The sequence below is a fragment of the Sorex araneus genome, chromosome 1, assembly GCF_027595985.1.
Source record: "Sorex araneus isolate mSorAra2 chromosome 1, mSorAra2.pri, whole genome shotgun sequence".
Classification (NCBI taxonomy): domain Eukaryota; kingdom Metazoa; phylum Chordata; class Mammalia; order Eulipotyphla; family Soricidae; genus Sorex; species Sorex araneus.
In genome coordinates this window covers 427,865,575-427,893,187 of record NC_073302.1, presented here as the reverse complement: position 1 = coordinate 427,893,187, position 27,613 = coordinate 427,865,575, and the positions used below count along the sequence as shown (strand labels likewise).

At 43.2% G+C, this 27,613-nt stretch overlaps 1 protein-coding gene across 4 annotated transcripts in view; it reads right to left on the bottom strand.

The window, feature by feature from the left end:
- AHCYL2 (adenosylhomocysteinase like 2) overlaps positions 1–27,613 on the bottom strand; it is a 189,015-nt gene that overhangs the window by 43,712 nt on the left and 117,690 nt on the right. Inside the window, exons 1-4 of one of the 4 annotated variants that reach the window (XM_055123902.1) lie at positions 18,248–18,319; positions 14,242–14,353; positions 6,741–6,884; positions 5,581–5,681 (exon numbers count right to left, since the gene is read on the bottom strand). In XM_055123902.1, the coding sequence (XP_054979877.1) occupies positions 5,581–5,681; positions 6,741–6,884; positions 14,242–14,353; positions 18,248–18,304 (414 nt within the window). In that variant the 5' untranslated portion in view covers positions 18,305–18,319. Of the gene's footprint in view, positions 1–5,580; positions 5,682–6,740; positions 6,885–14,241; positions 14,354–18,247; positions 18,320–27,613 lie in introns of those variants that run through there. The other 3 variants (XM_055123903.1, XM_055123900.1, XM_055123901.1) reach the window with 3 other exon arrangements.

Sequence of the window (27,613 nt, the reverse complement as noted above, 5' to 3'; positions counted from 1 at the left end):
ACTGTGCTACCTTAACACTTTTTGGAGCTTTTTAAAATGAATTAATGCAATTAAGTGTGTCATACACACATGAAGGGCGCTGAGGGCACGCCTGAAGGTGCCCTGGGTCCCTCCCGAGAAACCTCAAGCGGGGTGGGGGGAGACCTTTCTCCATCTTCCTTTCTCTTCTCTTCAGCCTGAGTTAGTTACACTCCGATTTCTCAGTCTGGACACTCAGGGCCTGCTTGGCGCGCTGGTCCCTGCTGACCGTCTTTTTCTCTTCCCCACTCTGCTGCTTTCAGGCTCTGTGCCAACACTGGGTCTGTAAGAACAGTGCCACGGAGGACCAGGCATTGCTCAGCGAGTAAGAGCCCGAAGGATGGCTTCCAGGCTCCAGACACGAATGTTAGGCTTGGCAAAATTAACTCTAGAGAAACCCCCTATAACACCTTTGGGGCCCTGCTTTCCTTCCCAACGCCCTGTCCTCTCTCCTCTCCCTTCTCTGCCCTCCCTGGTTAGACAAAGCTACCACAGCCCAGGTGAGTGGCACTCTGATCTCATGCCAGGAATATCCATGTCAGGAATAGGAGAAGAGGTGACGGTTGTTAGGAGAGTGAAAATAACAGGTCTGTTCTGGGAAGGACGTGTGGCAGGGCTAGCTCAAAAGAATTGCCCTGCGCCAACTTCAGCCAACCCTGTTAGACTCTGTTGGAGGGGGAAAGAAAAACGAAGAAAAAAGTGTGCCAATGATAACAAACGCCAGGACTTGAACTGCAGAACTGAACACAGGATGGGGGGTAGGGGGTCTGAGGACGGAAAGGGTAGACCAGAGGTGACATAAGGACAACAGTGAAGTTTGTTTGCCCTGCCCTGATAAATGTTTTTGAAAAAGATCTGCATTGAGTTGGTGAGATAGTACAGTGGGTAGGGTGCTTGCCTTCACGTGGCCAACCTGGGTTCGGTCCCAGATACCATGTATGGTTGCCTGAGCACTGCTAGGAGTGATCCCTGCCAAGTAAGCACTGCTCGATGTGGCCCCCAAACAGTATGTACGCGTACACACACACACACACACACACACACACACAAGCCCCTCCCCCCAAGATTTCTATAGTAAAAATAGCTAATTAAAGTAGTACTATCGTCCCGTTGTTTATGGATTTGCTCGAGCGGGCACCAGTAACACCTCCACTGTAAGACTTGTTGTTACTGTTTTTGGCATATCAAATACGCCAAGGGGAGCTTGCCAGGCTCTGCCGTGTGGGTGGGATACCCTTGGTAGCTTGCACGCAGCCGACCTGGGTTCGATTCCTCCATCCCTCTCAGAGAGCCCGGCAAGCCACTGAGAATTAAAGTAAGCTAATTAAAAATATACTTGCAAACAGGGATATGGCTCAAAGGCTAGAGTGCATGCTCTTCATGGGGGTCAGGTTAGATTCTCAGTATGACATGGTCTGCTAAAGCACCACCAGGAGTGACCTGTGAGCAATGTGCCAGGCATAGTACCTAAGCACTGCTGGGTGTGGCTCCACACTCAGTATCCAAACTCAGTATACACACACACAGACACACATACATATGTGTGCATTATATATATATATATATGTATATACACACATATATACATATACACACATATATGCGAACAACTTGAATTTAATCTCTCAAGTAACCATGCCATAATAAGTTAATAATAGAGCTACTTGAATGTCTTCATTTCTAGTCCATACTAACTTTCAATGTCTGATCCCACTTTTCCCTCTCATTCTTTTTTTTGATTTTTGGGTCACAAGTGGTGGTGCTCATGGGTTACTCATGGAAGAGCTCAGGGAACATTATGGGGTGTTGGGGATCAAGCTCGGCTTGGCCACATGCAAGGTAAGTGCCCTACCCTTTGTACTATCTCTCCTGTCCCCTCCCTCATTTTTCACCTAAGCTAATTAATTTTCATAAATAGCACTCTGAATAATGATTCTGAGACTTATCAACACGGCACTGTAAATGAGGGCAGTGATTAAAATCAAGAATGTAAGAACCACTCAGAAAACAATGAATCATGACTGCTGCTGGTGGGGGTCAAGCAATGTGAAGGCAGGTAAGAGCAGGAGGAGGAGTGAGATCAGAAACTGGTTTAATCAGACTTTAAATCATCATCTAGAAGGCACAGCAAGGAAAGAATCCCATCAGAAGAGATTGCAGAAACATGTCTAAAGATACAAACAGATCCACATCGACTAGAAATATGGAGAGAAAACCACTAACTCTTGAGTTACTTCTAAGACTGTGGTTATAGGAGATCGAAAAAAAGTATTATATTGTAGTAATGTTTGGACATTATAAAATGAACCTAAACTATTTCTGTATGGCAGTGGCCAAATCCAAAACCATACACATGCAAGGTAAGAGCTTGGCCACTATACTACACCCCCTTCCCAACATCTAAAAACCAGCTTCGCAGCTAAAAAAGAAAAAAAAAAGTGATTAGAAACAAAACAAAATTCCTTCGTAGCTCTTTTTTTAAGGGAAAGGAAAAATATGGAGTGGAAATAATAAATATTCAAATCGGGAAACTAATTTTAATTACTGCATTCAGGAAAAAAATAGAAAGGAACCTTGAAGGGTGGTAATGTTCAGTATGCCAGGGGGTAAAAAAGAAACTAGATATAATTTAGCAACATGAGACAGTACAAGAGGACTTACTATTTTAAGTCACCACACTGATGTCTCATGTCCTTAACTGAAGGAAGACCAAAAGAGCTGCCAAGGGTAGTTTTTGCCATCTCAAGTATTAATCTGAGGCTCCAAAAATAATAGCTTCTCAGGGCCAGCGAGATACTCAAAGAGCAGGAACATATGCCATGCAAGTGGGAACCCTGAGTTTCATACCCAGCATCTCACAGTCTCACCCCACCTCCAGCACTGGGCACTAATAGGTCTGACCCCTGAACAACAAAAAGAAGAGTTTTTTCAATTGACTTTTGGGCCACCAAGATAACCTTTTTTCTTTCTTTCTTTTTATTTTTTTTCCTCTTTTTTATTAGAGAACAAATCGCCCAGAGAAGTCTCCCAGTGAAAGTGTTAAGAATAGCTGTCTGAATCTCTGCTGCTCTTAATCGGGAATGTGGCCACTTAGGTGTTCTTTAGGGGACGATCTTCTGGAAGTTGACTGAGTCATGCAGATGACCTGGATCTCTAAATCCCATGAGAGATTCCAGACCATTTCAGCACACCAGCTTCCGGGTCTGGGTCTAGTTACGGCTGCTAACTCAGTACCTGTTACAACTTTTTGTTGATTCTGGATTACCCTGGCTGTGGTCAGATGCTATTCCTGGTCTGGGGGATGGGGATGTGTGTTGCTCAGGCGACCACGTGGTGCCAGGGATCAAACCCGGGCCTGTTGTGGAGCATGCACCTGAGCAGTTCAGCCAGCTCTTCTGGCTCCCTTGTAAGATCTTTAAAGGTGACTCTAACCAGTCATTCTCAACAAAGGAGCCTTGGAAAACAGTGGGGACAATTTTGATTATTAAATAACTGGGAGAAGATTTACTTCTTTGCTTATTTGGGGGGAGTAGGCCACACCTGGTAGTACTCAGGGCGAATTCCTGGTTCTGTGTTTGGGGATCACTCCTAGCAGTGCTTGGAGGACCATACTGTGATGCTGGGGATCAAACTGGAGTCAGCTGTATGCAAAGAATGCACCCTAACTTCTCTATTCTCTTTCCAGCCCATTCTGTTGATATTTAATAGGGGCCACCCCTGAGGATATTTAGTTTGGTGATTTGGCACTCAGGCCTGACAGTTCAGAGTTCACCAGGGTTATAGACAGCAAAATTTATGGGGTGGGAGGACTGGATGGTAGGAATGGAATATGGGGCTTCCCAAATGTGCTTGACTACTTAAGTTATACTCTCAGACCTTTAGGTTTTTATTACTTATCTACTTTTTGTGTGTGTGTTTTGGGGCAACACCAGGTGATGCTCGGGGGTTACTTCTGGCTCTGCATTCAGGAATTACTGCTGGTGATGCTTGGGGGAGATGCTTGGGGGACCCTATGGGAAACTGGGCATCAAATCTGGGTCAGTTTCATACAAGCAAATGCCCTACCTGCTAAATCATTGCTCCAGCCCTAGATTTTGGAAAATGTACATGTAGGGGCTGGGGCGATAGCACAGAGGATAGGGCGTTTGCCTTGCATGTGGCCATTCTGGTTTCGATTCCCAGCATCCCATGTGGTCCCCTGAGCACCAGGAGTTATTCCTGAGTGTACGAGCCAAGAGTAACCCCTGTGCATTGCCAGGTGTGACCCAAAAGCAAAAAAAAAAAAGTATATGTACTGATGTTATATATGAATTTCATGTCATGACAAGAGAAACATTTTATGAAAAATAAAAAAAAATTTTTTTTCCAAATAAGACAAATATCTAGGGGTAAAAATCCCAGACAAGAAATAAATTTAAAAAAAAAATCTTTTTTGCGGAGGAGTGTGGAGAGAGAAAGAATCACTGTTCTAAGTCAATTATGTTTCCTGGGTCAGCCTGGTGGGGCAGAGGCATAGTCCTTTCCAGTGATTCTTGATGGCATGTTCTGGACGACTTCTTGGAAAGGTATCCTTGCTCTTGTGAGAGAGAAAGAAACGATCCTTCCTTTTCATATCATTTGGCGATAGCTTGAAGAACTAGAACCATTTTGCCAACAGACTGAGGGTGAAGCAAGCTCAAAGGGGACACAGCTCCTTGAGACCCAGAGAGCCACAGACAGAGGAGACTGGAACGCTGAGGGGCGCCATCTGGAGACTACCTTACTTCTCGACACCCAACTAAGCAGGAAATAAACTCCCGGATGAAACCAGGAGTTCTCTTACTTGCAGCTGAAAGCAGCCCAACACAGACTTACCTTGTTGAGATGCCACCAGAAGGGGAGGAAAACAGGAGAATTAATAGAGCATAGTAGGGGCAAGAGAGATAGAAATGAGGGTGTCTGCCTAACATGTGGTGACCCGAGTCGATCCCTGGTGCTGCAGATGGTCCCCTGAACCCTGCGAGGGTTGTGTGGAGAGAGCGCAAATAACCTTGGATAAATCATTTAAAGCTGAGCTCCAACTTCCTTGTTCATCAACAAGAAAAAGGAAAACCTTCTTTACATGGCTAATGGGCTGGAGAGATAGCACAGCAGGTAGGGCATTTGCCTTGCACGCGGTTGACCTGGTTTCAATACTTCCATCCCTCTCGGAGAGCCCGGCAAGCTACCTAGAATATCCCACCTGCACAGCAGAGCCGGGCAAGCTCCCGGTGGTGTATCCAATAGGCCAAAAACAGTAACAAGTCTCACAATGGAGATGTTACTGGTGCCGGCTACAGCAAATCAAGGAACAAAGGGATGCCAGTGTTACAGTGTTACAGCGCTACAGTGCTACAAGGCTAATAGGGGGATTACTGACTTAACACTTGTAAGACTTTACTGTCACGTTCTTAACCCAGTGCTTGGCATGTTGTGTGCACTCAGTAAACAGTTGGGAGCGTTTAAATCGCCCCTATTGAAGTAGAACTGTTTACAGTCTGAAGCTATCATTACTGTACCGTACAGAAAGGAAAAGGCACTCACAGCAGTCTGGGCAGTGATGTGTGTGCAACCCACAATTTTGGCTCCAGCCAGCGGCTTTTCTCCTTGGGCTCTCTTCCGCAGAGCCATGAGCGCAGGCATTTCTGAAAAGGCCAATACATACACAGCGGTATTAGGGGGAGGAGAGATAAAAGAAGAAACAGCAAAACCTACTTGTTCTTTTCCTGCTTCCTTCAAAAGTTACGCTTTTAAGGTTAAAATTTTTCCCTTAATTGGGTTCTGTTACCCTCTCTTCCTCCCTCCCTTCCTTTCCTTATTGAATCACAGTGAGACACACAGTTACCAAAGTTGTTCATGATTGGGTTTCAGTCATATAATGTTCCAACACCTGTGCCTTCACCAGTGCACATTTCCCAACACCAATGTCCCCATCTTTTTCCCCCCCTTTAACTTATTTATATTTTTATTGAATCACCGTGAGAAGCTCAGTTACATGCAAGCGCAGCAAACCCACCTTCTCCAAAGGGATCCTGTTTTCGGACACCCGCTTATGGGTGCTACACTTTCTTAAGCCTCAAGACATTAAGTCTGATTTTCTTTTTGAAGTAATCTTTAGAGGCAAATGCTCCAGGGTCTAACTCCCTATATTCTGGTCCTTATCTAGTCTCTCTCCCCTTCCTCCCTTCCTCTCTTTCTCCTCTCTTTCTCTCTTTTCTTTCTTCCTTTCTTCCTTTCTTCCTTCCTTCCTTCCTTCCTTCCTTCCTTCCTTCCTTCCTTTCTTTCTTTCTTTCTTTCTTTCTTTCTTTCTTTCTTTCTTTCTTTCTTTCTTTCCTTCTTTCTTTCTTTTCAAAGGTCATACCTGTTATGCTCAGAGGCTACTCCCATCATGTCACTAGGGGGTTGCTCTTGGCAGTGCTTAGGGGACCGTGTGGCACTGGGATTTGAACCAGGCATCCCTCATGTGGAGCATACGCACTAGCCCTCTCAGCCATCTTCCTGGCCCCTGAGCCTCTCTCCCTTTTCTTTGTAGAGCAGTCTCTCCTACCTCCAGCACAGTTCACTCCCCGCACCCCCACGGTGTCTACTGAACTCAGATTTCTTCTGTTATTAGTATCCTTAAATAACTTCACACGCTACTTGATCTCAGCACAGGAAAAAAGAGGGATTAACACAAAGAGAGACCTGCGGCGTGCTTTCTTTACCTTGCTCGGCGATTTCAATTTCTCTTCGCCCAAACTCGGCCTGCTTGATGTTCCTGACACAGAAGTCACTGCTTCCCTTCGAGTTCTTTTGCTGCTTGTCCCTGGGAGAGGTCTCATCGTCAGAGCTATCTGTGTATGAAGCCGCTGGAATGACAGAGGAAAACCTCTCAGGAAAAAAATGGATTCTTGTAAACTGCAAACCTTGGAGTAAACGAAGACTTGCTAATGCTCACGTTTTGCACCTTAAACATTGCATTTTGCATCTTACATATATGGTAACAGGTACTAATACAGGAGTGTGGCGCTCTCTCAATCATCTACGACCTGGTGTTATCCACCAGTCAGGAGGAAGCTGAGAGGTGATGCCAAAGACATTCCTCCTGAAGAACATTAACTGGCCATCTATGTTCAGAAAATGCAGAGGATTTATTTTTTTATTAGTGAATCACCATGAGTTACAGTTACAAACTTGTTAACTTTCATGTTTGCATTTTGTTTATATCCCTCCACCAGTGCCCAGTCCCCTCCACCAATGTTCCCAGTATCCCTCCCACCCTCCTACCCCATCCCCCCCACCCCACCCCACCTCTGTGGCAGGGCATTCCCCCTTGTTCTCTCTCTCTCCTTGTGGTTTGCAACAGAGGCACTACGTGGCCATCGTGTTTGGTCTATATTCTATTTTCAAAGTAATGTAGAGGATTTTGACTGTTCAAACAGAGCGGTTACACCAGGCTAACAATAGGTTAAAATTCTTAATGCACAATCATAGTAATTAACCTAGGGATTTCTAGAATCCTAGTTACTTCTCTCTGTTGCTTAAATGTCTGATGTAGGGGCTGGAGCGATAGCACAGCGGGTAGGGCGTTTGCCTTGCACGCGGCCGACCCGGGTTCGATCCCCGGCATCCCATATGGTCCCCCAAGCACCGCCAGGAGTAATTCCTGAGTGCAAAGCCAGGAGTAACCCCTGAGCATTGCTGGGTGTGACCCAAAAAGCAAAAAAAAAATAAATAAATAAAATAAAATAAAATGTCTTCCTTTAAAAAAAAATAAATAAATAAATAAAATAAATGTCTGATGTAATTTGTGTTTCAATAAAATAACCAAAGTGATAGGACCTAGAAAATAAAAAACTCATGGGAAAGTAATTAAGACCCACACAAAAACTCTTTGTCTCACTTAACAGCTTTCTTTTGAAGGCTAGCTGAGACGAAGCTGAAATATGAGTGCGGACCCAATTAGATATTGACAATAAAGACCCTTCTTTCTGGTTTTGGGGTCACACCTGGAAATGTGACTTACTTACTTCCTGCTCTGTGCTCAGGGAGACCAAAAAAAAAGTAGTATTACTTTCATCTAATAATGCTCTGAGAACTAATTCATCTAGCAATATACACTGGAAAGTGAAAGGGTCTGAGGCTTTTAGTTGTTGCCAACAAGCAAAAGTGTCCCTCGTGTTGGGCTGAAGTCTCTTGGTCTTTCTAAAATTCTGTAGTGTTAATTACTTGCTGGATAATTTGCATTTATTTTCTTCCTTGATTTCACTTTCTCGAAATGGTTTATTCCTAAGTAGTCTTGAAGATGTTGGGGAGAAGGGGGGACAGAAAGTACTTCGGGGCATGATATGCTGATGCCATTGGTACTTCCACCACTTTTAAGGGGGGAAAGTTACAAAAGCTCCATGTTGCTAAAGTCTGTGGTGCACTGATTTATTATATCCAGAGAATTAAGGCATTTCTGGGATTTCTTAGCAGAGGGCCGATCACTGGGAGGGCTGTAAAGGGCAAGTCTGACCTTGCCCGGTTAATCAGGCATGGCACTACAACATGTTTGGGCAGCGGGGGCCCAAGGATCTCTCGTGGAGCTGGAAAATGACCCCCGAGCAAAGTCCCAACACGAGGTAACAGGAATGAACACCAGCACCAAGGGAGGTGAGAAAATGAGTAAATCCCCAAAGGGACTTTTGTTCTTCAAAGGAGCTAATCTGTACACAAAGTTTTCGGTTCTCCCTCCTAGGGTGCGCAAGAGCTCAAAGTACCTTTGGCAAAGGAGCCCAGGCACAGCTCCCCGGAGAGTCATCTGTCTCACTAATCAATACTCGGAGCTTCTGAGCTAGTGGTGCTGGGGAATGTTGCTTCTATCACCTGGGGGGAGAACTATAACAGCCCCCCTCGGCTGTATCGGAGCTCACAGGAATGATTTCTTTTTCCTCCTCCCTTTGTGGATGTGTGCGGGGTGTGCTGGCTGGCGCAGGCTTGTTGCAGCACAGAGCCCCAAATTGAAGGCTCAACCACAAGGCAAAAGTGCCCCCCCACCCGTGCACCTCTCCTGGGGTCTCAGGATAACTACTGTTGTAGAAAGCATTTATATTCAGAATATCCTAAAAGTTCAAGATCTCTTCCAGAACCTCAGTGACTTTTGTTAATTTTGTGGCCACACCTGGCAGTGCTCAGGGTCTTACTCCTAGCTCTGCACTCAGGGATCACTCCTGGTGGTGCTTGGGGGACCATTGGGGATGCCAGGGGTTGAACCTGGGTTAGCCACATGCAAACCCTACCCACTGCAGCCCTGCCATGATGATTTTTATGTTCCTCAATGGCCACTGCAAAACAGTGGTTATGCGTTATGGAGAAAGACAGACTGGCTGAAGCCACACTTGGTTCTGAATGCAAAAAGTAGAAGTGATAACAGATCCTATTTAATAGGGTTGTTTATTCAGGTAATTCACACATTTGATTGTTTATTCAACAATATTTTAACTGCGTAACTACCAGGTACCAAGCACAATCTGGGGATATAAGACCGATATGAACTACTTTCATGGAATTCTTAATTTTTTTTGTTTGTTTGGGGGCCATCCCTGACTATGCTCAAGGTTTTCTGCTGAATCTGTGCTCAGGGCACCATATGTGGTGCAGGAACTGAACTGGGATTGGCCACATGAAAGGCCAGCATCTTTTCAACTGTAGCGTCTCTCCAGAGTTTTCCATTTAATAAGTGAGTCAGAGATTAAGGAATTAATAACAAAAGTACTTCTTTCCATTTGGATACATTGTGTCATATAAAGCAGACTATGATTTAAAAAATATATATGATTTGTCAGAGACAAGTTATAGATAAATATAAGTAGAGTGCAGAGAGTAATGCTTGTTGCAAAGATAACCAAAAACTAACTTTTGCATACACACACACACACACACACACACACACACACACATTTGTTCTTTAGGGCCACACCTAGAGGTTCTCAGGAGTCCATGTGGTGCTGAAGATGGAACCTGGGTCTCCCGCCTGCAAAGACAGAGCTCACTCTTTGAGCCCACTTACTGATCCTGCACATATATTTAATTCAATACCACATAGTATCTTAAGGGTGCTTGCCCAGCTTTAGAATTTTCAATAGGAAAGGAATCTCTCTCTCTCTCTCTCTCTCTCTCTCACACACACACACACAAAGCACGCACGCACGCACGCACGCACGCACGCACAGGATTTCTTTAGCACTTTTTTCTATTCCATCATCTACTAATCTATCCAAGCAGCAGGTGGTTGGCAGGCAGTGATTAAAAAGGTTGATATGATATTGGAGCTCTAACTTTTCACAATAGATTTTTTCTTTTCTGATTCTTAACCTTCTAAGGATAAGTCAGGGTGAAAAACAAATAACTCCCCCTATCCCAACAACAAAAAGCATCTAAATTTATTAGAAAGCACTCCAGTTTTAAGCTTGGATCATTTTCTTACAAATGGAAATATATTTGTAAAAGTATTATTCTACTATTCTAAAAGCTGGGGAAAAAAAACAATGTTTTATTTTCAAAACAGTAGTCAAACAGCACTAGTTCAACCAATGTTTTTCTTTGAACCAAAATTAATTTGCTTTCAAAGAACTCTATATTAAGACCTGTTAATAGGTGAGAACCAAAGAATCAGCTGTGTAAGACTGTACCAATCTGTGGATGCAAAATGCCTGACAGACCCAGATCAACAGGGGGTTGTCTCTTCAAACACAGAGGAAAGGCCATTTTTCAATCAGAGTGACATGCATATTAATCTAATATTTACTCATTTCTGATACTATATTTAAAGTAGTACATTCAAGAAAAGAGTTGAAATATATCAAAGATTTCTTTTTAGGAAATTTAAAGAAACCCAACTCAAAGGGACATACACACTTTAATAGATTCTGAGTATTTATATTTATGACTGAAGCCCAGAAACATAATTTAATTGAAAATGAGCAATCAGTTGGAGCGAAGAGATAGTACAGCGGGTAGAGCACTTGCCTTGCACTCAGCAACCTAGGTCTGATCCCCAGCATTCCATACGGTCCCCTGAGCAACAACGTAAAGAGTGATTCCTGAGTGCAGAGCCAGGAGTGAACCCTGAGCACCATCTGGTGTGCGCCCCCACCCCATGCACCCCCCCCAAAAAAAAGGGCAACCTATAACTTAAGTAGCTTGTATTGACATACAAGTACATGTTTGAGATCTTAGCTCCAGCTTCACTGCTAATGAATTAAGTGATGATATATGATGAAGTAACATCAAAAGGTTTAATTTCTGGATAGAAAAGCAAAGGAGGCAGTTAGGACAGAGAAGAGACCACTATGGCAATGACAGTAGGAAATGATCACTCTGGACAAGAACTGGGTGCTGATAAGTGGTGATATACATGATAATCTTTCAGTATCTGTGTTGCAAACCATAATGTCCAAAAAGGGGGGGGAGGGAGGGAGTGACCAAGTGAGAGAGAGAGACAGAGAGAGACACAGAGAGAGAGAGAGATCGCCAGACAGAGAGAGAGAGATGGTCAGACAGAGAGAGAGAGAGAGAGAGAGAGAGAGAGAGAAAGAGAGAGAGAAGAGAGAGAGGGACAGAGACAGAGACACAGATAGACAGAGATAGAGAGAGACAGAGAGAGAGAAGAAAATTGCTGTAGAGGAAGGCTTTCGGTGGTGGCAGGAGGGAAACTGAAACATTGGTGGCAGGAAATGTACACTGGTGAAGGGATGGGTGTTGGAACATTATATGACTGAAACCCAATCATGAACAACTTTGTAACCGTGTATCTCACTGTGATTCAGTTGGAAAAAATTTTAAGAAAAGTAAAGTGATACAATTCTCTCTTTGACATTCTTGTATCATAATTTCCCTGGGTTAAAATACAATTGGATGAAGCATGAAACACAGCCTCTCCATACTCGGCACATGTTCAGCTCCACACTGGTCTGCCTTTCTACCCAGCAGCTACGATATTGCTGCCATTCACTAGCAGAAGCAATTCAAATCCTGATTGAGTTAGTTCTGATAGACTAAAATTCAATTATCCTTGTTAGACTAAAATTAAAAAATTTCTTTTTCTTTAATTGAATGTTTACATAATTGTTGTAAGTAAAACTAGTATTTGTAAGTAAACTCTTTAAATTCCAGCAACTGTATAAGATCTAATCAGGAAATGAATAAACAGCTTTTTTTTGGGGGGGAGAGGGGCTATACCCAGGGGTGCTCAGGGCTTACTCCTGACTCCTGGTTCTGCAGGGATCACTCCTGGCAGGCTTGGAGGACCACATGGGTCCTGACTGAAACCAAATCAGCTTTGTGCAAGACAAGCATCCTACCTGCTGTACTACCTCTCCAGTTCCAATAACTAATTTTTTGTTTCATATATTGGAGCACACCCAGCAGTGTCAGGGATTACTCCTGGCTCTCTGCTCAGAAGTGATACGGGCTCACCACAGGCAGTGCCAGGGATCTAACCAGGATCAACCACTTACTTGATCTCTCAGCCCAGAAAGCAAATCACTAGATAGGAAGCATGAATCCTATTACCCATACTATCATGGGAACCACAGTATCTAAAACGCTTTATGGATCAGGGAGATGACTCAAAGGGCTGGAGCACATGTCTCACCTGCAGGAGACCCAGGTTCAATCCCTGGTATCACCAGGAACAACGCTTTAGCACTTTGCCAGGAGAAGCATCATTGGATGTGCCCCCACAAAAAGCAAAACAAAACCTAACAGAATATCTATAATGCTCTTAAACAGGTCAATGGTCATTTGTAAGGGCCACCCCCCGCCCACTTCAAAGTAAACCCAGCATCCAATAGAAATGTAAGAATTAATCTTTAGGGGCCGGAGCGATAGCACAGCGGGTAGGGCGTTTGCCTTGCACGCGGCCGACCCGGGTTTGATCCCCGGCATCCCATATGGTCCCCCAAGCACCGCCAGGAGTAATTCCTGAGTTCAGAGCCAGGAGTAACCCCTGTGCATTGCCAGGTGTGACCCAAAAAGCAAAAAAAAAAAAAAAAAAAAAAGAATTAATCTTTAGATTATTTTCCATTTCTACGGTGTTTTGACTCCAGACTCCTGAATTTAGTATTTGAAAATGGGTTATCAACGACATACTCAACTATAAAATGTAAATTTTATAGACTTCAACTAAAAGATCCAAGTTTTTGGGAGTGACATCAATCAGTATCATCCACCAAAAAGCAAGAGCAGACAACTCTGAGTTCACTTAAAAAAAAGTCAAGAGCATCATTTACACTCAACCAGGCAAACACATCTCTTGTGAGATCTGCGTATGGGTGTTCTGCTGGGGGGCAGACATGGATTTTCTAGCAGGAATAGTTGGAAACATGAGCATGGTGGGCAGGGGAGACTCTGAACTAGAAGTAAACAGAATCTGACACTGAACTAAAATGCAAACAACCATCTACCCAACCATATAGCCTCCCCGACAAGTTTCCCTCAAATCTGTATAACAGAGATTACTTTTCTGTTTGTGCAAAGAATAAAATTTTCTAATAAGTATTTCTATTTATATTGCAAAGACATAAGTAGGGCAAAAACTCAGCTTCCTACGCATTCTAACACAGGATAAAATTAAAATAGCTCCCTCTTCTATCAGATACATACTAGACTTGGGGCACTGTCACAGAAATGATCAATGCCTTCCAGGAGTCCTGGATGGTAAGAGTTCACCCAGCATTAAATTATAATTCAGTCCCACGAGCCATATGCAAAGGGAGGAGCAACAAGTCCTACACTGTCACAGCTTAGAAGAAGGGAAGATCTCACTTTCTGAGATAGATACAATGTTCTATTTTGGGGGAAATTAATGTGCCTCATTAATTTGCAAATACCAAGCTGGAAGGCCAGAGAATCCCTCTTTTATTTTCTAGGATGGGAAAAGCCAAGGTCTTTACACACACTGTTTCATGAAGGCCAGAAGTGAGCCCTGACCTTCTGAATAAGTCAGAAGTCAGTTTCCCGAACCACCACCTTCTACCTTTACAGAAGAGGAGACTGGTATTAAACCCCAATTTGCATCTCTCAGAGGAATGAAAAGATTTCACCCAGAATTTGGGTCTAAACTTATACTTAAGGAGTCAAAACTCTGTTCCCAAATATAGGCTCTATCATGTTGAGTAAGCCTCGAGCAGAGAGGAGGGTCCATTGATGACAAAGGTGGGGTCAGCACTGCCCGGCACGCACCTGAGCTGTAACTGTCGGTGGACGACTGAGAAATGGAGCGAGACAGGGAGCGACGTCCTATCTTGGTGGGACGTTTATTGAATTCTTGCTTCTGGTCGGCAAACTGGATCTGCTAAGAAAAAGAACTCAAGTTAGATAAAGAAAAAGAACCTCCATTTTATTTTTTTATTTAAAAAAATTTTTTTTAATTTGTTTTTTAATCAGTGAGTCACAGTGAGGGTACAGTTACAGATTCACACATTTTCGTGCTTATTTTTCCCTCATGCAATGTTTAAGAGCCCATCCCTCCACCAGTGTCCATTCTCCACTACCAATGAACCCAGTATCCCTCCCACTCCCCTCCCCCCCCCCCCCGTCCCATCCCTCTGTGGCGGGGCATTCCAATTTGATATCTCTCTTTCCTTTTGGGTGTTGTGGTCTGCAACAGGGGTACTGAGTGGTCATCCTGTTCAGTCTCTAGTCTACTTTCAGCACGCATCTCCTTTCCCGCGCAGGATCTCCAATTACATATTACTTGGTGTTCCCCTCTCTATCTGGGATGACTTTGCCCCAGCGTGTGAGGCCAGCTTCTAAGCTATGGAGCCAACCTCCTAAGAACCTCCATTTTGAGACAACTCCAGGTCTGTCTTGAGGACCCGACCTGGCCTTGAAATTTATCAAATTGTACCAATCATACTTGTAACCTCTGTGGAGAGAAGAATGGTTTTCTATCAAAAGTAAACCTTTGATTTACTCTTTCTGACTATGGCTTTAACAAAATGGTGATTAAAAAAAGAAGAACGAGGTATTTCTGGTTATAATAAATTTTTAGAAAGGTGAGTCATAGCCAGAAATCTTTCTATAGTTTCACAGAAAATTAAAGCAGGAGAGAATCTGAGACTTTTTCGGATCTTCATAATTACATGAAAAAACATCAAGGTACAGAAAAGTAAAGGCATTGCCTTCAGGCTTCAGGGATCTTGGGAAATAGCATGGTATCATGAAAAATGGTCTTTCCATTCAGAGAGAAATTTTGGAAACTTCACTCAACTCCTTCCTAGGACAATCACTAGCTAGGAACTTACCCAGAATAACAATACATTTAATTAGAGAAAAAGAAAAAAAGGTATTCTTGAATAAGTGATATGAACTCTAACTTGCAAAACCAACCTCCAAAAGCAGGACAAAAATGTAACACTGAAAGAAAGGCAGCACTGAAAGAAAGTTTTTGTCTGTATATATTGCCCCAAAAGTAATCTAGTATTGGTCTATACAATCTCGGTCACCTAGTCCTTCTACACTGTTATACTGTACTTAATAAATGTAAGTACATACTGCTTGTGGCTTTCAGGTATTTTGATACCAAGCATTAAAAAATTAGCATTTGTGGTTAATTATTATATTATTAAACATCACTATTAGCTGGAAAGCTAATACACTTTACAAAGACCTCAGAAAGAGCATTGATAGGGTCAGAGAGACAGTAGTGGGGAGGATGCTTGCCTTGCACTCAGCAGACCCAGGGTCAACACCCCCAGCACTGCCAAGAGAGATCCCTGTGTACAGAGCCAGGAGTAAGTGCTAAACACTGCTGGGTGTGACCCAAAAGCCAACTGAAAAAGAGAAAAGGAAGCTAGTGATTCCCTGCCAGAGTAACACTGAATGCTCAGGATGTGGAGGGGTTTGCATTTACTGAATCTCTACTATGTTTCACAGTTCACTTTTTTTTTTTTTTTTTTTTTGCTTTTTGGGTCACACCGGCGATGCACAAGGATTATTCCTGGCTCATGCACTCAGGAATTACTCCTGGCGGTGCTCGGGAGACCATATGGGATGCTGGGAATCGAACCCGGGTCGGCCGCATGCAAGGCAAACGCTCTACCTGCTGTGCTATTGCTCCAGCCCCCTCACAGTTCACATATTTTTGATTGTCCCATTTAACCTGTCTCTTAAGTAAAACTTGTGTCCTAAGTACTTTCATCTTTGTTGTGAATGTTGAAAAGCTCAAACCAGTTTCCCTAGCCAAGCTTTCTTCTGTACTAAGTCTTGTTCATTAATATCCCGTTTCATGAAAAAAAAAATGAGAAGTCCTAAAGTATTCTGACCAAAAACGTTAAGCACCATAAAATGAGCAATATACATTTTTTTCAGTAACAGGGAAATTCATTGGCTTGAAGTACTCTGTAAAATGAAAAAAATTACCAAGTTGATTACATGGCCAAAGTAACAACTTAATATGAAAAAATAATGTGCCCTTTCATCACTCCCATGGCACAGACATGAACTTCCACATGCGTGCTCATAGGACTTACGGCTCTCTACTGCATCCAGAGCACAGGAGCTATATCATTTCTTCATCTTTACATGCGCAGGCACCAAAGCCTGGCACATGGCAAAGCAATCACATGCTTGCCTTGAATGAACCCCACATAGCCCATTTTATCTTCTATTCCTGGATGAGTAGGAAGTAAATATGGGAAGCTCGCCAAAAGTTAAAGTGAAAAGGCTTTTAAGGGTAATAAAGACGAGGCTGGGTGAAAAGATGGGGAGTGGACAGCAGCCAGATGGGGCTCAACACTCGAGATGGGCTTCCATCTCACCAACCCTGTTCGAGGCAATGACACGGCTGGGGCGTGCTCGGCGGGAGAGTGCTTGCCGTGCACGCCTGGGTTCCGTCCCTGCCACAACAAAACCAAACACGAAACAAAACTAACTTCTTCTGCAGGCTGGGATGTGGTTCAGAGGTAAAACATTTTCCTTGCTCTGAGTTTGACTCCTGGCACCATAAAAAAAAAAAAAAATCCTCTGGGATTTTTTTTTTTTTTTTTGGAGGGCAGTGTTGGAGAGACAGCTTCACAGGCTTAGTGCATGCTTTACATGGGGGAGGCCTGGCTCTGACCGTGAACTCCGTGGTTCCCCTAGCACTACAGAGTGACCCTGGACCAGGAGCAGCCCCTCAGCACTGGGAGCTGTGGCCCCCAACAAGAACAAAAAATAATGATAATTTATCTTTATTCCTGTTTTTAGAAGTCATGTAGGAAAAGGAGTAGTGATTTCCAAGGCCACAACAAATCACTAATTTCAGCAGTGTCTCCCTTTCACAAGACCAACAGATAAATGCTGCCTCAAAAACCATCTCCACACGCCCCCCCCTCCATCTCACAGACCACTAGATGGGGCCAGTCACTCTGCCTCACTACCTGTCGGGTTCTATTCCGACAGGATAGAACCTATTCTGCGTGGGCCTATTCCTACTTACGCTCCTAACACCAAGCCAACTCAACCAGCTGCCCCATCAAGCTCAAGCCAGTATCCCTAACCGAGCTCTCTTCCCTATTAAGTCTTGTCCATTCACAGCCATTTTTCCCACCCAGATCAAGTTCGGGCTGTCTCTTGGCACTAAAGACGAGAGAGACTATGTAACCTTTCTTCATTCAGAGATGTAAGAGTTTAAATCTTGTCTACTTATTCACTAGACACAGAACCCAGTTTCTTTAAGATGTCAGAAAATTAGAGATGAACAACGTATGCAAAATAAGCCATACATTTCCCCCAAGAAAGAGCTATACATTTTACTAATGAGAATGCTCAGAGTAGCAGGTGCTCCTTGGTCCTGCCTCTCTCCGACAGCTAAATGCCAATCACGCTGTCCACACACACTTGGCCGTCCCAGTTGTAATACGATGACAGGCTCTACTCTACTCCCACCTTGTCCGAAATCAAAGAATTCTTGGGGTCTCAATGATCGAGCACATGCCTTGTAAATGTGAGGGTTTGATGCCCAGCCGGAAGAAAGGGAAAAGAGAAAGCCTTCATTAAGGTAACCCTCCTTTTCCAATTCATTGCAAATGACCTAACTGCAACAGGTACCACGGCAGAGGAAGAGGAGGAGAGACCGTTAGCGGAGGGACAGCTCACCTTCGGCCAGAAGAAGGAATCAGAGCAGGAGAGGAGGGGGAAAACAGCCGGCCCTTTACAGCAGCGGCTATAGCAGCCGCAAGTCTGGTAAACAAGAGCTTCGCCTCACCTGGGCCTTAATCCCAGAGTTGCCATTGACAATGTACTTCTTCCTGCTGCTCAGCATAGTGACATTCCCAGCCCTCCTGCCACCTCTTCGGTCCAGGGACCCTTGTGGCTAGGCCTTTAAACTTTCCTCCTCAGCAATTCCGTTGGCACTGGTTCCAACTAGCTGCTTTTTTGGGGGGTGAGGGGGGGCGAAGTGGGGGGAGCTACCTTTCCTGGAATCCTTGAAGCAGTTTAATAAGGCATTTCTGTTAGTGGTTCATCAGCTGCTCCTAATTCTGGCTTCAGTTTTGCTTTTATTATTTTTTTTTCCCCTAAACACCTAATTACACAGATTTTCTGACCTCTAAACCTTAACAAGTCCCTTGACAAGGCCCAACTTGCATGCACATAACAATAGCTTATTTATATAACCGGAGCACTTTTTTGTGTGCTATAATTAACTTGGTAATTAGGTTCCTTTTAAACCTTACCTCCTCCTTTTCCATGTCAGATGATTTTAGTTAACCTAGTCTCATTAGAAAAAAATTAACTACAGAGTCACTAAAACAATGAGGAAATTTATTAGGACAGTAAGAAAAAAAGTTTCTGGTGTCAAGTGGTCAGCTCCTACCCTACACTATTGTGTACTTGATTTAGACTGGGTACCTGGGTTTCAGCTCTGACCAAGGAAATCAGTGGAATCACTCTATTGCTTTACTGTTGGTTTTTTTTTTTTTTATTTGCCATATCTCGCTTGGACACATGTTCCATTCTTTCTCTTCCTTCACATCTAAGTAAGTTCCACTGAAGAAAAACTACCCTGCTTCACTAAATAAAATAAAAGTCTTATGTCATTGGATTGTCCAGATAAACAGAACCAAGAACTAATGGTGCAAACACGCACAGACACACACAAACTATAAAAACAGAGCCTGGGGACCAGGGAGATGGCTCAACGGCTTAAAAAGCGTGTAGGCCAAGTGTGAGGTGATGAGCTGAAGGCTCACTCCTGACAGCCCCACTGTCTGTGACCCCCAACAAAGGAAAGTTAAGGAATTAATTTTTTAAATGGAGTCATTACAGATAAAAACTGCTCAGCTGTGTGTTAGGTGAACTGGACCAAAGACCTTTGGACTCGGCCCAAAGCAATTGTTTTAAGGAACTCAAACAATTGTGTAAGAGCTGATGACTCTGGACTTTCAGCCAGGATTAAACCAATCGGTTCCTCTTTCATCCTTTCTAGAGAATCAGTAACTAACTATGTATGGCTGAGAATAGTCTGAGCTGGCCAACACCCTCTGCTCTCACTACTTACCACATCTTCCTTGTTCCCACCCACAAAATCCCCTGATTTCTGTCCCTCCTTGAGGTATATTTAGGTATAGACTTGAATCAGTATAACACGGAATCACAATTCTTTCAAACCAAATAAATGCTCTTTGCCTTAACTGCCTTCTGAATTTTTACACTGACCCTACAAAGGGAATTTTTCTATTTCTTCAGAGTTCTCAGAACCACAATAACCATGACACTCACACACACAAAAAAAGTCAAACAAAAGAGGGGAAAAATTACATCATTTATTTGTTGACTTCTGAAAAGGAACCCAGTGAATAGAAAAGCTACAGTCAACTGTACGTAACAGAGATAGGAGTGGGAATGTGATTTGAATTCTTCCTAAAAAAGAGACTGCTTGCTGAGTAGTAGGAGAAAGAACACAAAATGGTAGTCTTTTTTTAGTATAATCTTTGTTTTGAGAGAAAAGGTCTCTGAAAGGATAGAACAAGGGGAGAAAAAATGTTGATTAAGTGCCTACTATGCACAGCCCTGGGTATTTGTTCTATTACTTGATATAAGAACCTTAAGAATAGGCATTATTTTCCCCACTTGATGAATTAGGAAAGTACGACTCATCGAGCATAAATGATTTGCCTGAGGTCTCACAGCAGTAAGTGGATGCGCCTAGAATGAGAAACTGCTTAATGTCCAAAGGGAAGTTTACCCATGAAAGCCAGTGGTTTTTCACTCACCAGTGTTAAAAGATTAAAAAAGAATGCATGCGCACTTCATGATATTACCAGAAGACAGAAACTCCCTAGTCTAAACTAGTGCCACCCATCTCGAATTTAGCTCTATATTTACTTAAAGTTATTTTAAAAGAAAACAAAAGCTTTATTTGTTTAGTTATGGCTTTTTGAGGCACACCCGGCGATGCACAGGGGTTACTACTGGCTCTGCACTCAAAAATCACTCCTGATGGGACCATACGGGATGCTGGGGATCAATCCCAGGTTGGGGGTCGGAAGCTTGCAAGGCAAATGCCCTACCCACTGTACTACTGGTCCAGCCACTTAAAGTTACTTTTAGAGTATACTTTCTTAACAGACTGAGTCCCAGAAATGACATTATTCCAGATGATCTCTGGGCCCTCATCAAAGTACAATTCTGCAGTGGCTACTCATCTGAGAATCAGTGCCCTGACAGGCCTTTAACTGGCAATTCTATCCAGTGACACTACCAAAAACTAAAATGGAGATTAACTCCACTCAAATATTGATGGTCGCCATCACCCACAAGAATTTTAATTTCTGTCTTATTTTTTGGGGTAGGGGGCACACCTGGCAGTGCTCAGAGGACTACTGTAGTGCCTAGGATCAAACGGGGGTCAGCCACATGCAAGGCAACAGCCTATAAGCCCTGTACTATCTCTCAGAAAAATAGACTATTATTTCCCAACTCCTGCTCTTTGCAACCAAGGATGCCCACCTTTATGTGCCCTCAGATCATTTTCATTATCAGGTGAAAAGGAACTCCGTGATGACATCGCTTAAGACACTGGAGCTGAGCTGAACCAAAGGGAGAGCTGCAGGACTATTGCAAATACTGTTGGATTATAGTTCCAACATTTTAGGCTTAACATTGGACTGCCCTTTCTCCTCCCACAGGGAGCTTAGGTTAATTGAATTATACCCACCACAGTGCTCCTAGGCACACCCAATTCCATCAAGGCACTCCCAATCCTCTGTGTTTATCTTTAACCTCTCCTTTTTGCTCTTCTTCCCCTATCAGTCACAAATATCTCTAAATCAGAACCTGTATCTTGTAAAGTCGAACCTTCTGATGGCTCTGGATTTTGTATATGTAAGTAAAATATTGCTTTTCTCTTTCCTTTACGTCCTTTGCATCGTTTATTTTAGAGCAATGTCCTTTTTGTATAGACACAGGAAGACAGTAAATGCTATGCTTTTGTAACTTGGGGTTAACTGACTCCAAATAATATTTACTCCTGGGCGTCTGTCATATTTACTTGACTTAAGCCTCAGTTGCCTTTAGATTGACCTTAGTTCCTAACACCCCAAAAAAGTGGTCCTGCCAAGAGACTGGATGGATGCAGGGCAAGCTGTAAGTTACCCTAGCTTCAAGAAGGGACTGCTTAAGTACCATAAGAAGTATAGTAAGTTAAGACACACACGGTCATGGAACAAACTCTGACATGACCCAAAAAGAAGTAACTGAATAAGTACCCTGTTGGGGTTAGAAAAAACTAGCCTGGCCTGAGGACTATAGTCTGAGAAATATAGCGAGATGTTCCCAGGAAAAGCCATCCGTAAGTCCAGAGAGACCATTTAACCTTAATCTAGGCTACTATCTCTTACTCTGTTCATACAAAATGATGAGAAATATTATTAAGAAGTAAATCTAATATAATTGTTTAAATGGATTACCAGCAAAGGAAAGGAGAATGCAATATGCCCTTACATGGAACTCCACCCTTTGGCAGATCTCCTAGTAGGAATCTAGAGCGCTGAAGCCTCTAGATGAAATTCTGTCCTTGGCTGGATCTCCTAGAAGAACATCCCCTGAAGCTTTACATCTGTTCACTGTTTATGTTAATGTTCAACCACACCTCTGTGTAACTGCTGACCCCCCAACCCTTCACAATTTCTCTACAATAATGCTGAAATATTTAAATAAACTGCTACTCATTACCAGCCACTATCAGCTTGTGGCCCTGTTCCTTTATCTGTCGTTGGGGTGGGGAGTGGGGGGAGAAGGTCATCAGCCCCGAACACACCAGGGGACCTAGGTCACCGTGGGACAGTGACAATGACAAAATACAACCAAGGGCATTTAATAGGAAATGTCTTACTACTGAATAAGACCATTTCACAAAGTAGTTCTCATACTTTCCATGTGTCACAATCAGCTGGAGAGTTTATTAAAATACAATGCAATTTCTGACTTCGAAAAGGCCCAAGATTTTGCATTTCAACAAGCATCTATGGGACGTTGACTGCTGCTGGTCTAGCAGACACCTTGAGAACTGCTGTTCTGACACTTTGTCCCTGCACCAATAAAGGAGCCCTCATTCTCTCAACTTCTTAGTCAACAGTCTTTAAAAATATTTTTTTGTCTTGGGGTCACACCTGGAGTCTACTGATGTTTGATGGCCACTAAAACAGAACACAGACCCTGAAGCCTACGCAGATGTTCCCGGGGAGAAGGTCAGCCATTGTCATCAGTTTCTTCAGTTTCTGCTTTAAAGTCAATCCTGAACCAGAGTTCGAGTCAGTTCCCTCTACCACTGTTTATTGGAAGCTTGGGTTTCTGCCTCACTTCAAAGAGATATGATTCAATCACTCTCAGAGAATCCCTCACTTCCAAGCCAAATGAGTTGCTTGAACAAATTCTTCACTTATAGAAGGGATTACTTCTAGCTAGAAGAAAACTGGGTAACAAGTAGGCTGGGTACTTAAAGTCAATAAATCAGACTTCTAATGGAAAGGTACCAAGTGCTACTTAATAATAGTCATACTAATTTCTTTATTTCACATCATATTTGATGGGGTTCTGACAGTAGGCAACAAATCATAGAGGGATATATATATGTATATATATATGTATATATATCTATATATCTGACTGGGAACACCTGTAACGGCAATTAGAGACTGCCCCAAAAGCCTCCATCCCTCTCGGAGAGCCCGGCAAGCTACCAAGAGTATTCTGCCCGAATAGCAGAGCCTGGCAAGCTACCCGTGGCATACTTGATATGCCAAAAACAGTAACAATGACAGTCCTTATTCCCCTGACCCTGAAAGAGCCCCCAATATGCCACCGGGCTATACTAGCACACAACAGGGATGAATGGAGATGTTACTGGTGCCCGCTCGAGCAAATCGATAGATAGATAAACAATGGGATGACAGTGATACAGTGATACTAATTTCTTTAGGCTATTTTCTTGTTCTCAGAAAAAAAAGAACACGGATGGGAGGAGGAAATATTGAAATGTAGAAAAATGTATTACTGATCTCCGTGCTTGTAAGCAAAGGTAATGTACACACTGGCAGGAACTAAAGATTTCTCAGAAGTAAAAACACGTTACTGGTGCCTGCTCGAACAGTGAAGAACAAACACTGAAAAGATGTGTTCCCAAAGCAGATAGCAGTAAAACTGCCTGAACAAAGCCAAGAAAATCCTTCACATGAAGATAGCTGTGAGCAGAGACCCCTGCCGAAGTTTCCCAGTGACTGGTAGAACGTTAACTTGAAGGTTTCCCTGCCTTGTCAGTTCCCGAGGTGGTTTTCCTCGTGCTCCATGCCGTCTTATTTCCCTGCTGGGCACGAGAGTGTGAGTGTGTCCACTGCTGTCTTCATTCTGAGTTCTGTTCTGAGGGGTACTCAGTTCCCTGCTGACTGCAGATTGTTGAAATGGGAGCTTACATTTTCTCTGCTAAATTTTCCTCCTAAAAGAATGTTTGGGAGAGACTTCTCGAATTTCTTTTGGAGGCCAGGAATATCAGGGAAAACTCAGTTACATTAAATTCAAGTAATTTAACATTAATTGAACATTAATTAATTGAGCAAGTCAAACATTTATTAAGGCTTTCTTCAGTTGAAATTGTGGCCCAATATGGGAGCTGGCTACTCCAGCGTTTTTTCTTTAATAAAAAAAAAAAAATGACTCAACATTTCTCAGCCCTGTCTGGAAATCTATAGGCAAAATCCCTAGTGACACCCTTCAATGGCTCCGTGATACAGGTGGCAGTATGATAAAGCACCTCAAGACAAGGTCAGAAATAAATAACTTATGTGGTATGTGAAACAAAGTCTCAAGAGATTTGTCTTTGACAAGGAAAAAGTTTTTGGAGTCACTTAAAAAAAACCCAAAAACTTTACTTCTTGGTTTTGAGAGAGAAGGGCCAAGAAACTCCTAAATAAGGATAACGTGGGACTAACACCAAAGTAGAGCTGTGCTCTAATAAAGACTTCCCGAAAAGCTGGCAGGTCCTCGGGCATGTCCCTTAAGCAACAGTCATACTAACCCCTTAGGATACTCCCCTGCTCCCAGAAATAAAAAGGTGAATCAGTCAGAAATTCCAAGAGCTCTTCAATGAGATGTGCTTAGCAATAAAGAGAAGAATTATTTATTTTTTCTCTGTATATTATGAGTATCCCGCCCTCATGGCAGAGCCTGGCAAGCTACCCGTGGCGTATTCGATATGCCAAAAACAGTAACAAGTCTCACAATGGAGACATTACTGGTGCCCACTCGAGCAAATCGATGAACAATGGGACAACAGTGATACAGTGATTAGTGAGTAGAACTAGAGCGATAGCACAGCAGGTAGGGCATTTGCCTTGCACCTGACCGACCCGGGTTCGATTCCTCCGTCCCTCTCAGAGAGCCTGGCAAGCTACTGAGAGTATCAAGCCTGCATGGCCGAGTTTGGCAAACTACCTGTTTGCATCACTCGATATGCCAAAAACAGTAACAAGTCTCACAATGGACACATTACTGGTGCCTGCTCGAGCAAATCAATGAACAACAGGATGACAGTGCTACAGACAGTGTTACATTAGTGAGTACTGGTTTACAACACTATAGCATTTCAGGAGTTCAGCTTCACATTTGTGTGTGTGACTTGCCCCATTCCTACTCCCAAAGCTCCAGTGAAGTCCCACCAAAAAAGGCCCAACCCCGCCTCTGCCACGACACTCTCCTTTCCCCTGAGAGCAATGGAAAGAGTTGCACCAAACTCCTGATTCTGAGTGGAGAGGCCAATGTTTCCTGAAATTCTGTGGTATTGCTTTCTATAGCACTAAAGCTTATTATTTTATTACACTGTTTTGGACCACACCAAAGTGGTACTCAGGGCTTACTCCTGCCTCTGCACTCAGGAATCACACACAGGATGTTAAGGACTGAACCGGATCAGCTGCATGCAAGGTAAAAGTGCCCTGCCCTCTGTATTATCACTCTGGTCCCCAAAACTTATTATTTTAATGTGTTTCCACCCCTAAGAAAAAGCAGAATTTTTACTACCCCCACCCTCCACCTCATTCCTTGTGGGCAACTGGAGATTAAGAAAAAAAAAATAAAAAACCCAACTAGAATTAATAATAAATTCTGAAACACTGTATTATTTGAGATAATATAGTGGATTGCATTTCTTTCCATCAAATATTTTTAACTGAGCACAAGGGTCTATCCATGTATGTGTGTAGACAGGGACCAAATCCAGGTGCTCCACATGCAAGGATGTGCTCTACCTCTGAGCTACATCCCCAGCCCAGAGTTTTTCAATTCACACCAGTAATCGTCTCCTTTTCTCCCACCTTGCTGGAACTTGAGCTCAGAGACTCACCCATGCCTCAAACAACTCTTACCTGAGCCACATCCCCAAACCATGCTCTAAAACAACACTAAAAACAGCAATAACCCTAGCAAAAAAAGTTAAATAGTTCTGACAAGAATTGAAAGGTAAACGTCTCAGTCAGGCCTTTGTGAAATCTAGCACACACACACACACATATATATATATACACACACACGTATATATGTATATATATTCAGTGTTATTATCCATGTTATTGAGTTTATAATTTGTAAAGACTGAAAAGAATCTGGAATACATTTTAAAATACTCTACAGTTGTCTACAGGAAAAAATACATAAACATACACAAATCACAAGATGAAATACATGAACAAATTTGGCTAAACTTAGAGTAAAACAGACTGGAACCTCAGAATGCTTGATGTCTTAAAATCAAAAGTTGAAGTTGATCTAAAATACTAAGTTGTTAGCATAAGCACTATTTCTTTTTATTTGTGTATCGAGGGAATACTGGTTTACAGTATCATAGCATTTCACATAGCTTCACATCTCTGTGTGTGTAACTGTCCCCATTCCCACTCCCCAAATTCCAGCGCTGTCCCCCAACCAAGAACTAGTGCGAGCTCCTATTAATAACTGAGTCCTTATTATCATTTCATTAAAAATTTGCATCAGGCAAATATGGTATTTTGAAGAACGGTGCAAGAGAACTATGTGGTTCTTACCTTTTAGAAATACACATGAAAAAAAGCTAGGGAAAGAAACATTTTGACAGGAGAGAGGAAAAAAGGGCAAGCCAAGAGAAAAAAATGTGTGAAATCTTTTTTAGAAACTTGAGCAAGTACTGTTTCTACCAGCTCTGTTTTTCTTGCTCTTCTTCTTTACCCCAAGAGACTTACGAATCAGCATCAGCGTGCAGAAAGAATGCAACCAGGGCTCGCAGCCGGGCCCTGCAGGTCACCGTGCCCCGCCCCCGCCCCGCCCACGGCCGCCCAGGCCATGCATCACTCAGACCTTCCCAAGCTGCACATGGAATGAAGGAGCAGAGCCCACTCAGGACACAGAAAAATCAGCAGAAATTAGAGTCACAACCATTTTCCCAATGCCAACTCTCGGACTTCTCACTGGTGACGCCTGTCCTGTCAGAAAAGGTTCCCTTATCATCAAAAGCCAAAACAAAACAAAACAAAACAAACCCAAGGAAAAAGCAACAAGACCATAAGCAACTTACCATCCACTCAGGCATGTTAAAAGCCGAGGTCCCCTCATCATTGCCGTCCCACTTCTCCATAGTGCAGGCGTGGGTACTACTCTGTCCTGAAGCCATGGGGAAAGCTGGATGGGAAAGGCCAGCGCTTTCTGAGTGCCCAGAAGCAGAACCAGAAACAGTGATTCAGAGGTTCACAATGTCTTGATCCTCCTTCACAGAGGTCTCCTATTCAAATCAAGATCACTAGCCAACTGCCTGACACACGTCCCTCACCAGCCAGCTTCCAACCGCAACTTCCTGTTCAAAATCAGAGCCAAGGCAAGGTTCTGCATCTGACTACTGAACTTCCTACAGGCACTCGTGGTCGGAGGCCCCCCTCCCCAACACTCAGCTCCCAGCTCCCCAGTGGGAACTTTCTGCAGCAATGGGAAGGTTTCTCTTGTTCCCAGTGTATGCGGCACTGGATCATTTTCTCCCGCCCCTTGGGACACGTCACTGGAGCTGCTGATACCAATATCAATAAAGATCGAGGTCAAGAAGGCACTCCCATTTCTC